Here is a 14,441-nt window from a genome sequence, read left to right on the forward strand (position 1 = left end):
ATTGTCTCATTCTTTTGTTCACGTAATTAGTACAATTATTTTGGGGTTAATGATTGCATGACAAAGATGTACGAAAGCCCCAAAACAATTTTGAGATTCATTGTATCTTTGATGGGTAATTTGGGTGTTGGAATTTTAGGACTCTTATGAAAAATCATCACATTCAGGTTATACTCTCATCTTATTTTAGGGTTCCTAGGAGTATATTTATATTTAATTTTTAAGATACAATCATCACATTCACATTTTGGGGTATTTTTGAAAAGATACACATCGTTTGTTACATTTGTTTCAATATTTTTAAATTTATTCTTATCTATTTGTTACATGTGTTATTTGTATTGAAAATTGAGAGTATTTTTTGAAGAAAAAAAAATCCAACTCAAAAGTGTTGAGAGGGATTATTTTCTTTATATACTAGTGTTGTACCCGCACGCACGGGTTGCGCCGTTGGCGCATGTTTTTTTTTGCCAATGTTTATAATTTAATTTGGGAGTTTTTTAAAAAAGCTAATTTTTTTTAAAAATAATTTTCTTTGGCAGTAATTCTATTTTGTTTTTGAATAAGTAAGATTTAGCTAACGTATAATTATCATAAATTCATATAAATGGTAGCTTAGTGAGGAAGTAATAGGAAGCAATGTTCCCATCGTAAGTTTTGACAAAAGTAGATGGGAGGTATTATAAAATATATTTCCGATTCAACATGGTACTTAGAATTAAGTAAGATTAGTAGTATTGGATAGATGATTTTAAATAGGTAGATTTATGGTAACACAAAGTAAAATGCAACTTCATTAATGAACATATTCAAATGTGGATTACACCACTTGCAGATGCACAGGTTGTACCATTGGCGCATTTTTTTTCATCATTGTATAAATTAGATTAATGGAATAATAATTTCGGTAAATAAGAATGTATAAGGACTTTGGACTATCACCTTAAAAAAGAGGGACTTTGGACTATTTTAATTTTTATTATAGATTAAGAATATAGAAGATGAACTTTTTGGAAATTGAATATATAAATTTAGGACATGATCCTCTTAAAAGCATGGATCCTACCACTATATCCATTGTTGAAAATTTAAAGCAAATAATTTATTTTATATATATATCAACGACAGAAGATACTCTACATGCATTTTAGTTAAAGAAGGTTTAATATTTGTCTAATATTTTTTTTTTTGAAGAGGCAAAAATGAAGCATATATTAACAATAAAAGCTTCGTTCCTTCCGCACAAGGAGTGCTAGAAGGAAGCGAGCATAATTACAATAGAATTCAGTCAAGGGCTCAATACCAACAGAAAAACAACTACCCTATACCCAAACACGGTAACGGGCAAGCAAACCAATTATGAACCCCTAACTCATGAACAACGTTAGCTGCCTTCAGCCACCAGAAAGAATGGTTTTGAACCTGTACAAACAACTGGTAAATAGTATTTTCTGTATTGTTGAACTGCCTGTTATTACGCTCAGTCCACAACACCCACACACAAGCCAACCATAACAATTGCATAAAAGAACGTTTTTTAGCCGCATGACCTAACAGATAAGAAAACTGAACAAAGTGGTCAACAACATCGAAAGGGTCGACCCCAGAGACTCCAATCCAAGCTCGGACATACTGCCATAAGTTTCTAAAAATAGGGCAGGAAACAAATAAATGTTGAACTGTCTCCACCATCCCACAACCAGACACACACAGATGCGCATCCTGAACCATGATCCCACGAACCGCCAAGTTAATCTTAGTTGGCAACCGATTCCGAAGAAGCCTCCACGCAAGAATAGAAACCTTTAGCGGAACATTTTTGTGCCACACCAAATTGGAAGCCTCATCGACAGTAGAATTACCACCTGTAGTCAACATATCATAAACAGAACAGACAGAATATTTTCCGGAATTGTCAAGTCTCCATTTCCAAGCATCAAATTGAGAGGCCTGCAAAGTAACGTTAGCAAGCAACCTAGAACACTCCACTATTAAAGCCTCCTCCCAATCCCATAAACTCCTCCGTCACTTCCACGCTTCACCACCCTCCGCCCACCCCAACATAAACATTTCCTCCACCGTGCTAAATTTATTGACAGATAAATCAAATAAGCGTCTAAACCGTACCGACAATGTAAAACCACCTAACTACGGATCAGTCCAAAAATAAGTATTTCTACCATTCCCCAACACTTTGGAGACGCAGCTACTAAACCATTCACCGTCCACTCCCCCACCACCATCACGCACGCGTTGAAGGTCGCGCCACCAACCTGAAGCCCTCCGCCCTCCATCCTTCAAAACACCACCCTCCTCACCGTAACGGGCCACTAACACCCTATACCACAACCCCTCTCTATCAACTAACATTCTCCAACATCACTTCCCTAGAAGAGCCAGATTAAATTCACCCATACTTCTCACCCCCAATCCTCCCTCCTCGTTTCTAACACAAATAAACATTGTTATACTAATATCATTATTATTTAATATATTGATGACAAATAATACTTTATCAATGACTTCTCAACAAAAATTATTTTATCAATGACAATTTATATCATGTATCAAAGTTAATATTCTCAATGACAACTTATCTCATGCATTTAAGTTATTTCTAAAATTTTATAAGTGATGTCTTGTCTCATTTATTTGCCCAAAAAAAAACTTGTTTTCTGTATTAGATTTAATTTAACCAGTAACAACTTCTCTTGAGTATTTTAATTCTTTTTTAAATTGTAGTCAATGATTTGTAGAAAATTATTTTATCAATAACCACTCAACAAAAAATATTTTATCAGTGACAACTTGTCTCTTTTATCAAAGTTAATTTCATTTGTGACAACTTATCGCGTATATTTGAGTTATTTTTAAGATTTTATAGGTGACAACTTGTTTAGCGTATTTGCTTCTAAAATAAACTTGTCTTCTATATGAAATTTAACTTTATTAGTGACAACTGATCACTTTTTTCATGCATTTTAGTTAAAGAGAGTTTAATATCGTTGTATAATAAAAGTTATAGTATAAATAATCAGTGAAAGAAGATATTCTATGTAACGCCCTATTTTATTATTTATTTATTTTATTGAGTTTAGATGTCTTTTTATAATTTAGTCGATTTATTTTGATGAGTGATATTTTGTTATGTTATATGTTGGTATTTATTAGTATAATATATTATGTTATTTGGTGTGGAAATATTATGTTATGTGGTGTAGGAATATATATGTTATTTGGTGTAGAAATATATATGTTATCTGGTGTAGAAATATATTTGTTATTTGATGTGGAAATATTATGTTATTTGGTGTAGAAATGTATATGTTATTTGGTGTAGAAATATATATGTTATCTGGTGTATAAATATATTTCTTATTTGGTGTAGAAATATATATGTTATAGAAATATATTTGTTATAGAGATATATTTGTTATTTGTTATAGAAATATTTTATATTATATATATATTAGAATAGAATATTGAGACTTGGATGGCAGATTTGGAAATAAGATAAAATAAGTAGGTTAAGGATTTATATAAATGGGGAGAGTTAGAATTAGAAAATAAGGATTAAGTGAAACCTATTTTGGAGAAAAAGTGAGAAAACCAAGAGAAGAGAGAAGTCAGAGAAGAGAAGAATCTTGTGAGAAGAGGAGCAATCTTGTAGAGTTCGATCGATTAACCTAAAATAAGGGTGGGACTAACTTTCTCTAATTCTAAGTTGTATAATTCTGAAATTGAGTTTAGCATGTTGTAGGTTGTAGTTATGGGAATTTGAGAATTAGGTTTTGAAGTTGTAATTGGTTGTTAATAGAGTAGAAAATCCGTTGAATTTGTGTAGAATTGATGTTCAGATCATGGGTTATTTTTAGTGCAATGTTTTATATGGTTTCGAGTGCCTTAACATGTATAGAAATGGTTAGACAAGTTTTTGGATCAAATTTGGGCATAAGGAAGTTAAAATTGGGATTTTGGAGTGAAAAGTGGGTTTTTCCCGAGTTGCTCTCTGACAGCACGTCCTGTTTCGTGTTCTTGCGTCCTTTGGTGTAAACATGAAAGTTGTAGATAATTGAGTTAACTTTCCAGTGGCTTTGGTTTGACGTGAAAATGATTTATGGTTCTTGAGATATAATGAAAATACTCCAAAGAGGTCTAGTGAAATTTTATGAAAATTCAGCATAACCATTTCTAAATTAATCCAAAACTTAAGGAATAATTCCAAACCTCAAAACTAGAAGTACTATGAGTTCAATTAGGGTGTTTAAGAGTATTTAACTTATGTTGTGATGGATCTAATTTGGTTTGACGTGAATATCTTTGTTGGATAATTTGAAACGCATATATTATGTGAATGTTGTTGTTGAATAATTTGAGTTACATATATTTATGTGGAAAAGGTATGATATAGAAAATAATGTTGTTATACCATTCAAGTTGTTATTATTAATGATGTTATGTTGTGAAGTTGTTGTATGTTGTTGTCTCTGCTGTATTGATTATTAAATCATTAAGTTGCATATGTTGGTCAAGTTGTTAAAGTTGTAAGTTGTTGTCAATGTCGTTAAAGTTGTTGTCGATGTCGTTGAAGTTGTTGGTTGTCGTTGCATTAGTTGTTGAGTCCATGCATACTCATTTACGTTGAGGGTTTGATGCCCTGTGAGCTTTTGCTCTTTAAGTTGAGGGTTTGATGCCCTAGGAGTGTATTTATGCTCAATATGTTGGGGGCTTGATGCCCTGGATTGGTACCACATGCATGATTAAGAAGTCGAAGTTGCATTGTCGAGTCAAAGTCGTTGTTGATGAGTTGTTAAGTTGTTGATGAGTTGTTATCCATGAGTTGTTGAGTTGTCTTCTATCCACGTGTTGTTAATGAAGTGCTTATGAAGATTATATTATGTTGTTTATGATATTGATTATGATGTTGTTATATTGTTTATGATATTGATTATGATGTTATGATGTTGTTTATGATGTGTTGTTTATGTTGTTATAAGATGATATGTTGTTTATGTTGTTATAAGATGGTGTTTATGATGTGTTGTCTATGTTGTTATAAGATGGTGTTTATGATGTATCGTTTATGTTGTTATAAGATGATGTTTATGATGTGAATATTATGTCGTTATATGATGATGTTTATGATTTGATTATTATGTGCTATATGATGTTGTATATAATGAGATGAATATGAAGTTAATGATGATTAGAAGTTTGTTGAGTTATTAATGAAGTATTATAAGAAGAGTTATGTTATTAATTGATGAAGTTTAAGTTGTTAAATGTTTTTGATGAATTATATGCTTATTATTATTGAATGTGAAATCACACCCCCTTCTGCTTGGAAATGTTGCCCTCACAATTGGATAACTTGCAGGTAACCAAGAATAGTTGCGGTCGTGAGTGGATTCTCTCAAGTGTGTCTTAGGTGCTCTGATACGTAACAGGATGGAAATTTTGTTGTTGCTTTCTGTTCCTTACGTATTATTTTATGAAGTTTTATGAACATGTCGTTGGAATAATTTTATGAGATTTTACCTTGAGGCCTTTGTGTCAAGGTTGTTTTAAACGTTGAAATAATTTCCGCTGCAATAAGATTTAATTTGATGATTGAGATAATTAGTAATTTTATTATATTCAGATTTGAAAGAAGTGTAGCATCCTATTTAGTTGTTCTACTTTGATTTATGCAAAAAAATTTAAGTTGGGAAAACGGGGTGTTACATTCTACATTGAATCTTATTTAATAAATCGATAAAAAATATTATTTTATCAATGACCACTCAACAAAAATTATTTTATTAGTAACCGCTTGTCTCTTTTATTAGAGTTAATTCTATTTGTGACAACTTATCATTTACATTTGAGTTATTTCTAAGATTTTATAAGTGACAATTTGTTTAGCGTATTTGATCCTAAAAAAAATTAATAATCTTATGAAATTTAATTTTAGTAGTGATAACTTATCACTTTTTTATGCATTTTAGTTAAAGAGAGTTTAATATCGTTGTATAATAAAAGTTTATCAGAGTTAATTTCATTTGTGACAACTTATTCCGTACATTTGAGCTATTTCTAAGATTTTATAAGTGACAACTTGGCTTTCTTATCAGAATTAATTTTATTTGTGACAACTTATGTTATACATTTTAAAGTATTTTTGAAAAGATACATATCATGTTTGTTACATTTGTTTCAATAAGAGTATCTCTCTACCTCCATATACAAAATAGGTAATGTCAAATAACAGCTCAAAAGTCATCTCATTATGTTTGGACAAACACAAACTTCTCCACAAACATTTAGGCTTTGTTCGGTAAAAATAAGCTATAAGTTAGCTGATAGCTGATAAGCTAGCTGATAGCTGAAAAGCTAACTGATAGCTGATGACTGATTGCTGATAGCTGAAAAGCTTGCTTATTAAAAATAATGTGTTTGGTAAAATTTGCTGTTGAAGTGGCTGATAAGTATAAAATGACTTTTTTTTTTTTTAATATACATATAGACACACACATTTTTTTTGTAATGTATTTATTTTTTAATATTTTTAATTATAGTTAAATATGTTTTTGGTCCCTATAAATATTCAAACTTTTGGTCTTAGTCTCCATAAAAAAATTCTTCGACCTTTAATCCTAAAAAAATATTCACCGACAATTTTGATCTCTGCTTTATGAATCCCAAAAATAAGAGAAAGGTGGAAACAAAATGTGAGTTAGAATATATAAAATTTTACAACATACAATAGACTAGTTATTTTTCCTTTAAAAAAAAAAAGGCTAGTTATTTTTTGTATGGTGTACGGCAAATTAGTTATAGCAAAATACAAAGCATTTTCTTAAAAAAATACATATATATATATATATATATATATATATATATAAAGTGCTCCTTAAAAAAAGCAACGTGGCATTTTTTTTAAGAAAAAAATGGGGCGGTTATAAAGACTAACATAGGTAGTTGTTTAATTAAAAAAATAATTAATTTAAATTAATAGGGTTAAAGTTGGAAGAAAATATAAAAAGCTATCAGCTATAAGCTAAAAAGCTACTTGAAATAGCTTTTTAAAAAACGCTATAAGCTCATGAAAAAAGCTTCTTACCAAACACGCCACGTTTTCATCTAACGAGCTTATAAGCCAATCCAACAAGCTATAAACTAACTTTTTTGTGTTACCAAATACGGCCTTAGCTTCTGCATCTCAATTTTTTCAAAAATTCTCATGTGTAACTAGTGTGATATCATGCATGTTTTAGGAGTTTCATGCATGTTTTAGTTGATATCATTGACAAATCTCATAATCCGCCACTTTTCAACACCACTTGTTAAAACCCACACTATCTTAGATTGCACGTGTTGATATAATAAGGGTAGAGAAAATGGTTTTGGTTGCCATCAAAGTGACCAACTTCTTTATACTTGGGTTGCTTTTTTACAGGAGTATAATAATAACTCAGCGTGAGTTAACTCACGCAGCCTGACTTAAGTCACGCATAAAATACAATGTGCGTTAGTTAAGTCACGCAACGTGACTTAACTAACGCAGGGGTAATTTGGGCAAGGCTGCAGGGCGCGAGCGAAATGTGCTGGGGGGAAGAGCAGAAATCCATTTCCAGGGCCAGGGCTGAAAATGGATCTTAATGTTAACATTGGATTAACCTTCACTCAAATAGAATGGGGAAACGAGCGTAAGCATATTTTGTCTGTCATCTCTCCGGATAAATCTGTGTCCATCACCGGCTCTGCTGTGACTAGTAAACCCTACGAGATGAGTGTAATTAATAAAATATTCTAAGTAATTTTTTTTACAAAATATATTTTTTTCTTTTTGAAAGAACTAAAATTAATATTTGAAGTGTTAATAAAATGTGTTGTTAATGACCAACATCCCATTTCATGGTAAATTTGTATAAAAGTTGATTCGATAGGAAGTTGAATTCTTATATTGTCATCGTAAGAAAATTTAGCTCAGTTCATAAGAACAATGCATGACGAGGTCTCGAGTTCAAAATAAAAAATAAAACATAAAAAAAATCAGTTTTTATTCAACAAAAACCAAAGAACTCCTAGTGATAACCCAATGAATAATGGAAGCAATAACAAAGTTTTGTGATGAAGCTATTGTGCTAAGAACCCTAAACTTGATTAAGAAATCAACAAGATTGTGTCATTTTCTCCAACTCCACTCTCTGTTCCTCAAATCCTCCCTTGATCATAACTCTAACATCATCTCCCATTTCATCTTACCAGCTTCCTCCATTTCACTCTCTTACGCCAATTCCTTCTTCCATTCCTTACCCATCACCCCTCCACTCTTCGCTTGGAACACCATAATCAGAGCTTTCTCTAACACCCCAACTCCATTTCATTCTCTTTACCTCTTTCGCCAACTTCAAAGTTCCCATTTTTCACCAAACAATTTTACGTACCCTTTTGTAATCAAGGCGTGTGCTCGCTTTTCGTCGATTTATCATGGTGGGATGATTCATTCTTTGACGATTAAGACGGGTTTTTGTTCCGATTGTTATATTGGTAATGCCCTTTTGAGGTTTTATGCTGATTGTGGGGAAATTGGGTTTGCACGTATGGTGTTTGATGAAATGTTTGATAGGGATGTTGTTTCTTGGAGCTCGATGATTGGTGCGTATGTTTGTTCCAAGACTCCTTTAGAGGCGTTTAATGTGTTTCAAGAGATGAGGGTGGCTGATGAAAAGCCGAATTATGTGACGTTGGTTAGTTTGCTTTCGGCTTGTACTAAAACGATCAATTTGTGTGCTGGTGTGTCCGTTCATTCATATATTATAAGGAATCATATTGAAATGGGTGTTGAGTTGGGGACTGCTTTGTTTGAGATGTATGCAAAATGTGGGCAGATTGATAAAGCACTTTTGGTTTTTGATTTGATGCCTGAAAAGAATTTGCAGTCGTGCACTATCATGATATCTGCTCTTGCAAATCATAGCCGTGAAAACGATGCTATTTCTCTGTTCAACCGAATGGAGGATATGGGTTTGAAACCTGATAGTTTGTCGTTTTCGGCGATTCTATCTGCCTGCAGCCATATGGGACTTGTTTATGAGGGGAAAATGTATTTTGATAAGATGGTGAGATTGTACAACATAAAGCCAACTGTTGAGCATTATGGATGCATGGTTGACTTGTTAGGAAGAGCTGGCTTGCTTCAAGAAGCTTATGATATCATAAAGAATATGCCGGTAGAGCCTAATGCTGTCATAGTGAGGAGTTTTCTGGGTGCTTGTAGGAATCATGGGTGGGTTCCTAATTTGGATGATGATCTAATGTCTAAACTGGAGTCTGAATTGGGGGCAAACTATGTGCTAGCTGCAAATCTTTTTTCGGACCGTTCTTCTTGGAAGGATGCTAATGAGTTGAGGTTGGTGATGAAGCGGAAAGGGTTGAAGAAAGTTCCTGGTTGTAGTTGGTTGGAGGTGCAAAATTGATATCCAAAATGTAAGATATTGGTGCAGAGAATAAACTATGGGTTATGAAATTATGAATCAATCATCTTGCTACATACTCCCTATATTCATTCATTGAATTATTGATTGCAAGCAGATGCACACACAGCCATCGACGGTTAGCTGTTAGAACAGGAGTTAGGACTGACCATAAATTGTAAATGTAGACGAGTTAAACTTAGGGATTAAGCTTGTTCTTTCCAAGTAATTCTTGTTCATGTTAAATCTACAAGTTTTGTTTAAATGGCATTTGAAGAGACAAGACGAAGCAGTTCTCCCTGAATTCGCTGACTTCGTCGCCAAAATTGCGCGAAGCCACAGAGATGTAAATTAATACGAGACATGTTAGTTAAGAAATAATTAATGCAGTTAAAAATTCAAAAAATATCATAATTAAACAAAACAGAGCACATAAAATGAGATAGATGAGGTAATCTACATATCAATAATTGATATTTATTTCAACAAAAATTATTATTTTTTAAATATATAATGGATAATGGATTTTACATTAAATTAAATTTTCAGAGTGAGAATCCACTCACTACTATAGTTACTTTTTTTTTTCTTCCGAAAGTAACTATAGTTTACTTTTTTTTTTTTTTTTTTTTTTTCTAAAATATGGTTTTAGTCTCTGCAAATATGTCTCGTTTTGGTTTTAGTTCCTATGAAAAAGAAAAATTATTTTTAGTCCCTGTAAAATTTTTTGTTTTTGAAAATAGTCCCTTTGTTTTTTAAAATAGTCCCCAGGGACTATTTTAAAAAACAAAAAATTTTGCAGGGACCTTTTTTAAAAAAATTCGTTCAGTTATAATGTGTCACGTATGCAAATCATCACAGAAGTGGGGCCAGGGACTATTTTCAAAAACAAAAAATTTTAATGGGACCAAAAACAAAAACAAAAATTCACAGAGACTAAAATCAAAACGAAGCATATTTGCAGGGACTAAAACCATATTTTAGTTTTTTTTTTTTGAAAGTACTAAATTCGTTGCATACATTTGATTTCATAAATTTAATCGAAAAATTATAGATGTTTGTTCTCTAGATTAAGCTAGCCATGTTTGAAGTGTTTACCAAATCCTAGCGCTGTAATGACTAATGAGCCAAGTCTAGTTTCAAACTTCTATAGTAATCTACACTACATTTATAGTATAACACAAAAAATTCTACACTGCATGCAATGAATAAAGATCCAGTTACTGGTGGATGGTATTCATGGCTTATGTAACAACAATTTTAAAACATGATATAATAACAAGAATGTGATATTGTAATTAAAATTAAATTGCTATAGTTTTTTTTTTTTTTACTCACGTATATTAGTTTCTTGATGAGGACCACTCCTCATGCTCCGACACTATAGAGGGATATCTCATAACCTAGGAGCAATTCTAGGACGGTCCAACTTTGTCACAACATGGTCACGAGTTATCTCCTTGATTGAACGACAACCACATAGTGCCATGGTTATTTCAAGCTCATCATGAAGCATTTTAAGTACTTTTCTTACACCGGCTTCACCATCAGCAGCCAATGAGAACACCACTGGTCTTCCAATCTAACAAGTTACAAGATGAAAAGTAAATATATAAATATATTGATATATCATCTCTTTTTAATAACACACTAAATCACATCACTAATTAGATTTGGCTTAATTGCACTTTTCCTCCCTATAGTTTGTCAATTGTGCGATTTTGCACCTCATAGTTTTAAACGAGCGATTTTGCTCCCTATAGTTTTCCCCCTTTCTGATTTTATGGTCCTCATGACATTCAGTGCTGATGTGTCTGTTTTTTATCAATTAATGTGTGTCATGTGTGTAATTCCATTTTTAAAAAAATAAAAAAAATGGTATTTTTCAGATTTTGAGAGAAGGGGGCACGTGATATTTCTTCATAAAATCTGAAAAATCACGTGTCCCCTTCTCTCAAAATCTGAAAAATACAATTTTTTTTATTTTTTTAAAAATGGAATTACACACGTGGCGCACATTAATTGATAAAAAACAGACACATCAACACTAAATGTCATGGGGGCCATAAAATCATAAAGGGGGAAAACTATATGGGACAAAATCGCTCGTTTAAAACTATGGGGTGCAAAATCGCACAATTGGCAAACTATAGGGGGCAAAATCGCTCGTTTAAAAGAATGCCAAACTCTACAATGTATCAGTCTGCAGTGAGTACAATTGCCTTAAAACCAGCACTTTCAGCTCTTCTCACAAGTTGAATAACCACATTTCTGTCTTTGAACACCTAGGAGTAGAAAATATATCAGCAATAAATTAGGTTATAACACTAATAATTGAAAACTTAGATGATTAAATTAGTACGTATTTGTGTAATTTTCGCAAGGAAAGTAATATTTTGTGATTGAAAGAATTTGCAAAGAGGAAATTATTGCATAAAAGCCTTAAGCTACTAATTGGAAGGAAAAGAAATGTTTTGCCAAACTATTATTATAACAAAAAGCCTTATCTTCTTCATTTTCTTCCAAATAAACTCTTGTATAAATAGAGTCACTTGTATTCATTATTGATAACATGTTGATCAATGAAGAATATAAGGGACTCTATTTATACATAAAGTTGGTTAATGATAAATGACACGTCATAGAAAATAAAATCATGAAAAGAGTAATTGAAGGCACTATACCAACATAGAGTTGGAGGAAACGAATGCCAGGTCCTGTTGAAGCAACCTACTCAATGCTGGAAGTAGACCATGAGGATAGTGTCTGTCACAAACTTATGAAAATGAACCTCCTATGTATTAAATGCAACAATAACAGAATCTTTTCTGCAGTAAATGAGATTCATGATAAATCATGTCCATTGACAAACCATCTAACTATCTATAACTTTTTTAATGATTCCAATTTTACATATAATTTTCTAAATAACACTTGAATTCTGAACATACATCTGCCAAAAAGTAAAGTATATTATAAACTACAAGGAATTAGTATACTTCTTGCTTTGGAATTAAACTAGAGTCAAACACAAATATGGTGGAAATCAAACCATGATGGTGCCAGCTGCTGATGCTGCTTTAGCAGTGGCATATTCTCCTGCACAAAAGTTGCATGATTTATTTTACTTTAAAACAATATTTCTACATCACAGTAAAGAAAAAAACTTCAATGTCAAACACATAAAGAATCAAAGGCTTCTGTATTAAGAAAAAGTGCATCAATAGCAAAATACTACATAGATGCTATGACAATATCTTAATATAACATAAACCGTTGAGTTCAATGACATACCTTCGGGATGTGCCATTTTTTGGAAGGCTGTTGGAGCAATCATGATAGGCATTGATATTTTGAGGCCTAATACAGTTGTTGTTAAATCTATCTCGCTTACATCCCTAAGAATCCGTGGCCTGAACCTATTTTTCAGATAAATATATATAGATAGTGAAACGAGGGCTTGAATTCAATAGAACACTTAAAGGGAAGATGAAGATCAATTAAAAGAAGTTTGTAGATTACAGAATCCTTGAGAATGAATCTCGATTTGCTTTCAAAGTCCACTGATCCTCTGCCCCTGATGCAAAGTACTCATATATCATCTTTGGCAACTTTTCCTTTGCAATTGCTTCATACTCATTCACATTTGTTATATTCATGATCTTCTTAATAGGTAAGTTTTTATTATGTTATCTCCACAGGATATTCTGAAATTAAGATTAAAATGCACAATTATTTAACACCATCAATTCAAACTAAATCAGTTCCAAATCCAAAAATGCTAAGCAACATCTATGAATATTATGTTAACTCATCAGTTATGTGTTACTGACGCAAACATGAGTACCAAACATGACACACACATTGACATCGGTAATAATTTGAGAAAATGGAATGTAAGTTGTAACCGTATGTGTCGCTGTCTGACAAGTAAGTTACGTGTGAGTGTCATGTTTGGAACAAAACCTGGCAAGACAAAGAATGGAATTAACACAAATGTATTATGAAAGGGAGACAGAACCTGTGATTTGGGATGCTGAAGTGAAGAAAAAGATTGAACTAATAAGGAAAATCAAGTAAATATGATATGTAGAAAGAAGAAAAAAAGTCAACTAAAAATGAGTATATAGAAAATAGATTAAGAAATCTAGTGAAAGTATAGATAAATAAACTGAAAGTGACACTAATAAAATTGTCTATATATGGATTCTTCTTCTTGAGTCTTGGGTTAGACCTCAAACATTTAAATGAATTAATTTTATAAAATTAATTTGATTGAGTTTAAAGTGAAGTGATTTATATTTGGATATTTCAAATCTAAATGAAATTTTCATGTGAAATTTTTTCCAATCTAATGCCAAAGTTACTTTTAGTCCATACAAGAATTTTCCCAATCTAATGTGGACAGAAACATACATACAGCACTTGTATAATTATTTTATTTTATCTTTTACGTTGAAGTTAAAAATCTCAAAAGTAAATTATAAAGTCACAAGAGTTGTACTCGGGAACCTTGAGCTTGTTCTACCTGCTATATATTATATTATATTGATAACAAAATACAAGCTATATATGATACAACATTGTCCAATTACTCGCAAGGATTACAACTTAATGAACTTAGAAACTCAAACTTCACAAAAAAAAAAAAAAACTAATTAATTAGCACTTATATCTTTTTACAACAATTAAATTGGATGTTTTAACAACACATGATCGTTTAGATGAGATGATGCGAATCTTTTTTATTTTAACCAAGATCTTGGATTTAAATCCAACGTTAAAACCCTTAAGGAGAGTTTGTCGTCCATTTATGCCGCACTTGCGTATGGAGGATACTCGATTTAAAAAAAAAAAAAGGTAAGATGTTTTAACAAAGCAATCATGGAAACATTATCTATACTCATTCAAATGCACCATAAACTCACGGTTAAACATCTAATTTGTTTACATGGTTTTCAATGGTATTGTGGTCCATATTCA

At 31.9% G+C, this 14,441-nt stretch overlaps 2 protein-coding genes and 1 pseudogene across 2 annotated transcripts; 1 reads left to right on the forward strand and 2 right to left on the reverse strand.

Annotated features, from left to right (window-relative positions):
- Positions 1-1,317: 1,317 nt before the first annotated feature.
- On the reverse strand, positions 1,318-2,370 carry LOC120577580 (uncharacterized). Its single transcript, XM_039829177.1, has 2 exons — positions 2,181-2,370; positions 1,318-1,865 (listed from the first exon to the last, which is right to left on the reverse strand). The coding sequence occupies exons 1-2, from the start codon at positions 2,368-2,370 to the stop codon at positions 1,318-1,320; spliced, it is 738 nt and encodes a 245-aa protein (XP_039685111.1).
- Positions 2,371-8,087: 5,717 nt separating this feature from the next.
- Positions 8,088-9,461, forward strand: LOC120577581 (pentatricopeptide repeat-containing protein At4g21065). Its single transcript, XM_039829178.1, has one exon. The coding sequence runs from the start codon at positions 8,088-8,090 to the stop codon at positions 9,459-9,461; it is 1,374 nt and encodes a 457-aa protein (XP_039685112.1).
- Positions 9,462-11,589: 2,128 nt separating this feature from the next.
- LOC120577603 (peroxisomal (S)-2-hydroxy-acid oxidase-like) lies at positions 11,590-13,678 on the reverse strand (annotated as a pseudogene).
- Positions 13,679-14,441: the final 763 nt, after the last annotated feature.

The sequence above is a fragment of the Medicago truncatula genome, chromosome 8 (assembly GCF_003473485.1).
Source record: "Medicago truncatula cultivar Jemalong A17 chromosome 8, MtrunA17r5.0-ANR, whole genome shotgun sequence".
NCBI lineage: Eukaryota > Viridiplantae > Streptophyta > Magnoliopsida > Fabales > Fabaceae > Medicago > Medicago truncatula.